The sequence below is a fragment of the Tasmannia lanceolata genome, unplaced genomic scaffold, assembly GCF_043159265.1.
Source record: "Tasmannia lanceolata isolate RefF3 unplaced genomic scaffold, GAP_Taslan_0.1 ptg000006l, whole genome shotgun sequence".
Lineage (NCBI taxonomy): Eukaryota > Viridiplantae > Streptophyta > Magnoliopsida > Canellales > Winteraceae > Tasmannia > Tasmannia lanceolata.
This window is the reverse complement of record NW_027518683.1, coordinates 46,562,990-46,571,550: the sequence shown is the minus strand read 5'-3', so window position 1 is coordinate 46,571,550 and position 8,561 is coordinate 46,562,990. Positions and strand designations below refer to the sequence as shown.

Here is an 8,561-nt window from a genome sequence, read left to right as displayed (position 1 = left end):
TTCAGTATACGTCAATTATTTTATTTCCAAACAATAAAATGCTAACACACAAAATGAGGGGAAGATTATCAGAATTCAATTACAGATGATTATACAACATTCGTACAAAATGAACCAATCTTCCTTTGTATAGTGATGATTGGAGAACTACATTTTAGCAAATACTATAGATCATATAACAAGACGAATACCTGACTCATCTGAGGAGGGCTGTACAGAACGCATTTGGACCTTGTACTTACTGCAAACAGAAATCGCATTGTTCGACTTAGAGTCTGAGTTGTTTGATACAGGAGAGGTAGATGTTTTCTCTTCATAAGCATAACCAATATGGTTCCCACATTTACGGCAGAGGAGTTTGATTCTCGGCCGGAAAAGGCCCCAAGTACTCTTGGATATGAAATAGGGCAGACATCCGAACTCGTCAATTTGAGTGAACCGGCTCTCGTCGATGGATAAGAATGATATAATCCCCTTCTTTAAGGAGTTACCATATTTAGAATCGATGTTGGAGGTATTCCGATTGGAGGAGCTTAAATTTAGTGCATAGCCACAAGAACCACAACTGCATTGCAGATAAGCCTGGCTATTAGACTGAATATTTGTGTGCTAGTCCCATTAGCAGAGAAAAAAAACCTTACCAATTAAAAAAACAACAACACCAGCACCAGCAAATTCACGCAAATGAAGAGTGATTTAATTTTGGAACTCTTCGGACACCATCAAAACTGGTCCTCATTTGCATGGAAGATTATTTTTAAGTTGGAACTTATTTGAAAATGGGATGATAAAGCCACTTTGGAATCCATTAACTAAGACATCAAAGCATCATAACCATTACTTGCAAATAAGATTACGTGCGAATAATTGTTACTTATAATGCTTTAGTTCATCTCATAGTTTTAAAACTCCCCCGTGTCACCGTGGACTCCCCTGAGTCGACACCCTTTTCCTTTGGCAGCATTCCACGTTTGCGCTACAAAGTAAATAAAAACACCTTTGACTCTCCCGAGTTATGACCGCATCAAAGGAGTACTCGACTGCGTCGTGCCGAGTCGACTGGGATTTTCTTCAACTGAGTTTTGACATGCGTCGTCATTTTCAAACACTAGTTTATCTTAAGTAGTGACTTCAAAGAGGTCCTCACTTGCATATAAGTTTATTTTAAGTTGATATTATTTACAAATGGGGCATTATGGCCACTTTGGAAGACATTAACTAAGATATAAAAGCATCATAACCATTATTAGCATATAAGATTATATGCAAATAATGATTATGATGCTTTTTTTTATAATAATCAATGACTTCCAAAGTGGTCCTTAGGTTCTGTTAGGGGTAAAATCCGCACTCCCAATAAACGCATGACATGTGGCACTTAGCCTAAACAGGAAACCTAACTTGCCTCTCAGAGTACAAGTGCAACCAGGATTCTCCACCTCTCCAGTTTAGTAATGCCGCCAAACAGGAAAGTTCTCCAAGGGGAAAGTCCCTACCAAGCATGGAAACCTTTCCTACAAGTTCGGCCGCCCTTTGAGGAAACCAATTCCCAAGAGAAAACCTGGTACTTATCAAGATAAGTATGAAAACTAGCCGCAAGGGAAGTCGGCCAATAAGGAAAGACTCCCTCTAAGGCAAGTCTTCTAAACTGCCTAGGACTCCAACTCTATAAAAGGACCCCACACTCAAAGGTACGGACGCATCTTCAATTTCCCATTAACCATAATAGCCTCTAGCTTTCCCGTTCCATTGTACTCGTATTGCTTGGATCTCCTGTGTGCCAGTTTCTGACTTGAGCATCAGAGTGACCTCCCAGAGTCCACACTCCGGGACCCCTAACGTGTGTTCTTTGAGCGCAGGACGAATACAGATTGGAGCTCTACCATCCGTCAACCCTTGAACCAGATTTCAGCATCAACAGGTTCTTTACAGGGCAAATAATTAAGACATGCTTTCATGTTTAAAAAAATAAAAATAAAATTGCGTACAGTTACAATCAGTTTCCTAAATGGCAAGCAGAATCTTGAGAATTGATCTAACCCCAGAAATTGAGCAACGAATAAAAAACAAGAAAAAAAGAGAAGCTACCAAACATCTCAGATGGTATGGAATCTAATAGAAAAGTCAAGATTTTAAAGGGAGAAGTTGTATTGGGTTTTGCACTACACAATTGCACACATCATCGTGAACACTATTTACATGTGGTGGGTATCATATCATTTAGACGGTTATGATCATCCGATGGAAACCCCCACCTTACCGACAGTCTCCTGTACAATCCCACTGTTTTTAAGGTAAAGAAGAAGACTTTCCACTGTTTTCTCACAATAAAATCACAAAAACAGCAGAAATAGAAACAAAAAGAGATTAGATTAATGGGTGTAACAATCAATCTATGAATAGATGATTGAAAAGTCAAATACAGTAAACATAGACATGAAGAAGAAGATAACAAAGAAATGGGAAGTATCAGATGAACAATTCGGCACACTAACAAAAGATGGAAGAAAGAAATCAGACTAAAAATAAACATATTTGGTGTTGGGTTTGTTTTTACTAGTAATAAAGAAGAGAAGAAAGCCCCCCAAAAAACTTATACCTGTATGTGACATGTCTTTGAGATGAAGAGGAGGAGGCGAGATCATGGTCCTCCTGGAGGTACATCGATTAATTTTTGATCCTACGGTGGCCCTCGGCTGCTGGACTAGGACGAGGGCGGTTCTTCACAGAGAGAGAGAGAGAGAGAGGGAGAGATTTAATAGGGTGAAGGAAAAAAAAAAGACAGTGGGGCCCATATATTTGTGTGATTTAAAAAAATTCATTTGTGGGTCCCGATTGTTGATAAATGATAAATCGTGCCCCAAAAAAGTAGGGCTGCAACTCGGGCCCGCGGGTCGGGTTTTGGATAACCCAACCCTACCCGAGAAATATCTCGGGTCGGGGTCGGGCCGGATTTTTTTTCGGAAAACCCACGATCCCCAAACCCGGCCCTACCCATGATAAATCTCGGGTCGGGTCGGGTTTTTTCACGTTGACGCAATTCTTTAAGGAAAATTCTTGTTTAGCAAGACAACTCAACTCATAAAAGCAGAAATTACACTCACATTACACTTGAATCAAACAATGATATAATTACACCCACATTATACTTGAATCAAACAATGTTAGAATTACAATCAAACAATGCTAAATCAAACACTTGAATCAACTCAACTCATAGAAGCAGAAATTACACTCACATACAATAACAGTGGGTGCGTGGGTTTTCACTTTTAACTTTTAACTAACAATAGAAAAAAATGTACATACTATAACTTATGTAACTCGGGTTGGGTCGGGTCGGGCCCCTTCAAACCCGGCTCGACCCTAGATTCATGCGGGCTTTTGAATGCTCAACCCGGCTCGACCCGAAACCCATGAAACCTGAACCCAACCCAAGCTATTTTCGGGTCGGGTCGGGTCGATGCGGTCGGGTATGCCCTACAAAAAAGGCTGTTGGATGATCATAATTCATAACCCTTTAATTTTTCTGCCCATTAGAAAGGCACGGTAATGGCCTATGGGAACTCCTCAAATCTAAGGGTTTAGGATAATCCAACGATCACCATATTTGCCTATCAACTATGGGGCCCAAAAATTAATGGTTTAGATATACCATTAAAGTAGGCCCCACTGTTGTTTTTAAGGCTGCACATATGTACACCGATCTACACCGGTAAACCCAATTCTCGAATCCATCGCCGGTCTATGCCTTTACCGGCGGCTGTGCTTCGTTTTTTCCGTCCATAACGGCTATATACTGTACTTGTTTTGTGTTCTATAGGTTCGTAAATCTAATCCGTCCACGTGGCATCATAACAGAGATACTGACCTTTCATCTGGCGCATATCCATTGGCAGTCTAATAATAACAATTATGCTTAACGGACAAATGTCTTTTTAACGTATGGTAAGGGCTAAGTACTAAGGACTAAGGATGGTCTGGTTTATCACTTGCGGTGGGGCCAATATCACATTTCTGAGACAGGTATAAGAGTGTTTGACTAGTCCAAGCCCTAACGATCGAATAAGAATTAGGTACCAAAACAATAATAATAATTCAAGACAAGGTAAGCTCGCTCCATTATCAAATCATGGTAGTGTGAAGATCAGACGCTATTTCAAAATATCACATTGGGATTTAAAATAGGCTATGATATTCGACTACCATGCTTTAATAATTGCACTAACTCACCTTTGTTTTCCATTTTTTGGGAATTGTGATAACCTTTGACTATTGGTTAAATAGTAAAAGACAAGGTGAGTTAGTGACATTAAAAAAACATGGTTGTAAGCATGGTTTTAAATTTCGACCGAAATCCGAAATTTCAGACCGAAATTTCGGATTTTGGTGAGGACCGAAACCGGTATTTGGCAACATTAAATATTTCGACATTTACCAAATTTCGACCGTCGAAATTTCGGTTTTCCGAATGTCCGAAACGGTTACCGAAACCGAAATTTTAAACCATGGTTGTAAGAATATCAGTAGCCTTAAAATAATAATAAAATATTGAGAAATTTTGCATTATATATCTCAAATTTTTAAGGGATTTGCTGAGCAATTTTGTGGAAAGCCATTCAGCGGCTCATTTTTGAAGGAAAGAATAAACCGCAAATCCCTTAAAACATTATGGCTACGTACACACTATACATATCAGAATTTAGGCAAATATTTTACGGGAAATGATATATCAGCCCCTTTTTTTTACTTGGGACAACCCGCTGTGTATCCATGACTGCAGATGGGCTGATGTTCTTCATACGGGAAGGATTCAACGCACATGATTGCCACGTACACTGCAGCTGCAGCTGTCCCATGTAAAGAAAAGGGGGTGTATATCATTTCCTAAATTTGTGCTATTTAAGATGATGGGTCCACACAAAAGACATACAAGTGTAGTCAAGATCACTGACCTTATAGTTCATCATGTAGGGGGGCCCACTTGCCCCATCTGTAAGATAAAAAGCTTATATGATAATTAGAAGAAAAAAATTCTTTGAAAATAAGCTTTCGAGCTTTTAGGCTACCTCACTTTTTACGGAAATATTTTCCTGGACTTCGAATTCACCCTCTTTTCTAAAAAACTTTCAATTTTTTACCATGCAATATTTTACCATGCAATATTTTTTACCATGCAATATTTGTGTCATGGAATAATTTTTTTTTCAATAAAATTTTTTTCACTGTAGATCGAAACGACCCATATGCCGTTGTTATCTCCTCCACAAACTATCCTAATAAATAAATAAATATCATGCACTTTAATTTGGGGAAACATGATTCATGCAAAAAATATGTGTTATGTATGGTAAAAATTGAAGGGACCCACATTTTCATCCATCCCCTTGAACAAATCATCTGTAGAATCAATGCCAAAAAAAAAAAACAATTGCTTGCAGGCTTATAAAGAAATTATTTGATCAAGGCTCCAGATCATGGAATTAAATATGGTGGGACCAATTTGAAAATGGTAGACTTGTGAAAATTTTCTTCTTTTTATGAGATATTGAATACTTACATTGATTTAAATAACTTTGAAAAATAATAGGGGTTTTTGCAAAAAGAGTCTCCCACTATGGACTTTTTGCAGATAGAGTCGTATATTTTTGACATTTTGCAAAAAGAGTCGTGGCATTTGGCAAAGTTGGCCATGCATGCATGTGGATCCCAAAAATACAATGGGCCCCCATTGTTTGGGTGATCCGGACCATTCCTTTGTTGGGCCCCAACGTAGATAAGGTGTGCCCAGAAAATCTTCTCCGTAGGATGATCTTGACCCTCCAATTAAATTCTCATTTAAAGGGATATTATATTAAATTGAAAGCCCTTCTAGGAAAAAATCGAAAAGATTGGTCATTTTTTTCATGTGTAAACAAACTACAAACTTTTAGAAATATTTTTCCTTTCCAAACTTTTCCATGAAATTGAGGGAATATTTTTTTTAAGAAAACGTTTTTCTTGAGAAGTATTCTTTTCGTGAAGTTCAGTAAGGGTGGACTTACGGTTGCAACTCAGGTTGGATTCAACCTGAAAAAATCACGGGTCAGATTGTGTTTCAGTCGGGTCGGGTTTGGGTTGATGAAGTTAAACCCGGGTCGGGACGGGTTCATGTTGAGTTGTCAAGTTGACCCGACCTGCATCAAAATCCAACATTTTAAATTCTTTTTTTACAATTCTTTTGTTTTGTTTTTTATAGAATATAAAAACCTAAAGGGGAAAGATATCACCATAACCGGGTCAACCCGACCTGAATTGGGTAATTGGGTTTGGGTTAGATATTAATTTTTCTGGTTGGATCGGGTTAGTTTTCATTGGGTTGAGAGTCGGGTCAGGTTCGGGTTCAGGGTCCTCAAAAAATGATAGATTAAAAGACCGATGCATTCGAAACAACGGGTGTTTGTGAAAGTATCTCTATGGTCTATGAGTAGTGGTGCATAGTTTTAATGCATGATTATAATGGGAAAATGTATCATCACAATAAAAGTCAACCTCCCAATGTTAAAACCTTTTTGTGTGAAACTTAGTCTGCTCATGGATGCCTCAATCCACATTTCACAGGAGAAAAAGGCGGGCCCAGAAACATACTTTTCAAGGTCTCCCAAGATATAGAAGGTGTTTTTGTGGTTTTTATTAGATTTCGGGAGTGTTTTTTCTGCGGTCTAGATAATCCTTACTAAAATCCAACATTTACATTAAAGTTACCACATTTATTTTTCTTTCTCAGCTTTCTAAAATCTTTGAAAATTGTCTCGATGGTTCTTTCTAGATGATGAGACTAAGACTCACATCATCGCTACATAGGGGAGCAACTTGGGTCGGGTTGGGTCCAACCCTAACCCAACCCGAGATAGCGTTCTCTCAACCCTAATCCAACCCAACCCCAGCTTTGGGCTGAGGTTGTCAACCCTAACCCAACCCGCCTCCAAATCGGGTCGGGTTGGGTCAAGGAAAAAAGCACGATCCTAGTAAAACATGAGAAAACTAGAGGATAGAGGTCGGGTTCGGTTCGGGTCAGGTTGCCAAGGCCTCAACCCTAACCCAGCTCGAAATTAAATCGGGTTGGCTTTTTCCCAACCCTAACCCAACCCAACCCAACCCGACAAAATGCCAACCCAACCCGAGCCAAAATCAGGTTGAACCCGTCGGGTTCGGGTTGAGACCCGACCCAAGTTGCACCCCTATCGCTACACCCATCTTTTTTGTTCTTTAATTATTTTTTTATTTTTCATGATCTTAAATAGTTTCCAAACCGTGCGTCACACAGTTGGTCCCACTAGTGTTAATTGTATCTTGATCGAATACAAACGGGAGACCATTTTAAATTAGAAAGGGACAAAACTACGCTTTATTTCCAAACCGTAAAAACCCTAATTTATTGGGGAATGATATTCCCCCTTTGACGGATAAAATCCCCTTATCCGTGAGAATGGTTCACTACTTGAGGATAAATTCACCCCCTTTAAGGCTCCGTTTCTTTCGACATAAAAATGGGCGTAAAATTTGTTTTATGCTGTAAAAATGAACATAAAACAAATCTTATGTCCATTTTTACATCGAAAGAACCGGAGCCTTTAATGGAAAATGTTAGAAGGGGGATTTTATCTGTCAAAGGGGGGAAATATCATTCCCCGATTTATTTCCTAAATCCAAGTAGGAGAGGGGGATAAAAAGACGTGAGAAGAGGGAGAGGGAGAGGCTTTCCCCATTTCCTCTGAGATTACACAAATTCATTTTTGGATTTGTTCTACTGGAATTCATTCTCAATTTCTTGAGACGAGTAAGTATTTTTTATTTTTTATTTTTTTTAATGATTAGATTTTTTATTTTACTACTGATTTCCTACAAATAAACCCAAGTTGCACTCCCAAAACTAACAACAATCAGTACACATTATTTGGATGTGGGAGTTACAAATAGACCTGGCAAAATGGGAACCGTACCCGTGGATACACCCGGCCCGCAGGGGTACGGGTACCAATTTCATTACCCGAGAAAAAAAATACCCGCACCCAACCAGTACCCATGACCCGCAGGTGGGTCTGGATCAGGCGTTGGTGCCCGTGGGTTACCCGCCATTCGGTTTTTAACTTTTTATTCTTAAGGCCTAAACACTAAACAGTAAAAAGTAGACTATGTGGGTGGGCCAACAAAACAAGTCAAAGCAATCGATCAGACTATGTAGGTGGCCAACAGTCAATTGCACTTACATGTCCCTGTGTGTGGGACCCAAATTTCAATGGTTGGGATTGATCCACCTAATTAACTTTAATTGGGTGCTAAAATTTGCAATGAATGGTTGGTAAACTTACAATAATTAACAACAATAGAGGCCGCGAAATGAATGAAATCGTCGTTGCCGCAAAGTTTTTTTTTTTTTTTTTAAATATAAATTTATTGGGTTACCGGCGGGTTTACCCAACCCGCGCAGGTTGGGTCTGGGTACATGAAAAACCTACCCGTACAATCGCGGGTATTTTTTACCCATACCCGCGGGTATCGGACCCGTACCCGCGCTGGTT

The 8,561-nt window shown here is 39.2% G+C and overlaps 1 protein-coding gene across 1 annotated transcript; it reads right to left on the bottom strand.

Moving 5' to 3' along the window:
• LOC143880387 (uncharacterized protein At4g08330, chloroplastic-like) lies at nucleotides 1-2,748 on the bottom strand. The gene is made up of 2 exons (XM_077383327.1): nucleotides 2,600-2,748; nucleotides 1-565 (listed from the first exon to the last, which is right to left on the bottom strand). The coding sequence occupies exons 1-2, from the start codon at nucleotides 2,662-2,664 to the stop codon at nucleotides 172-174; spliced, it is 459 nt and encodes a 152-aa protein (XP_077239442.1). The 5' UTR covers nucleotides 2,665-2,748; the 3' UTR covers nucleotides 1-171.
• Nucleotides 2,749-8,561: the final 5,813 nt, after the last annotated feature.

Bases quoted from the DNA above. Each gene is read 5' to 3' on its own strand.
- LOC143880387 (XM_077383327.1), bottom strand. From the start codon at position 2,664: ATGTACCTCCAGGAGGACCATGATCTCGCCTCCTCCTCTTCATCTCAA. The intron at 566-2,599 runs GTATAAGTTTTT...TCTGCAATGCAG, and splicing joins CAAAGACATGTCACATACAG to TTGTGGTTCTTGTGGCTATG.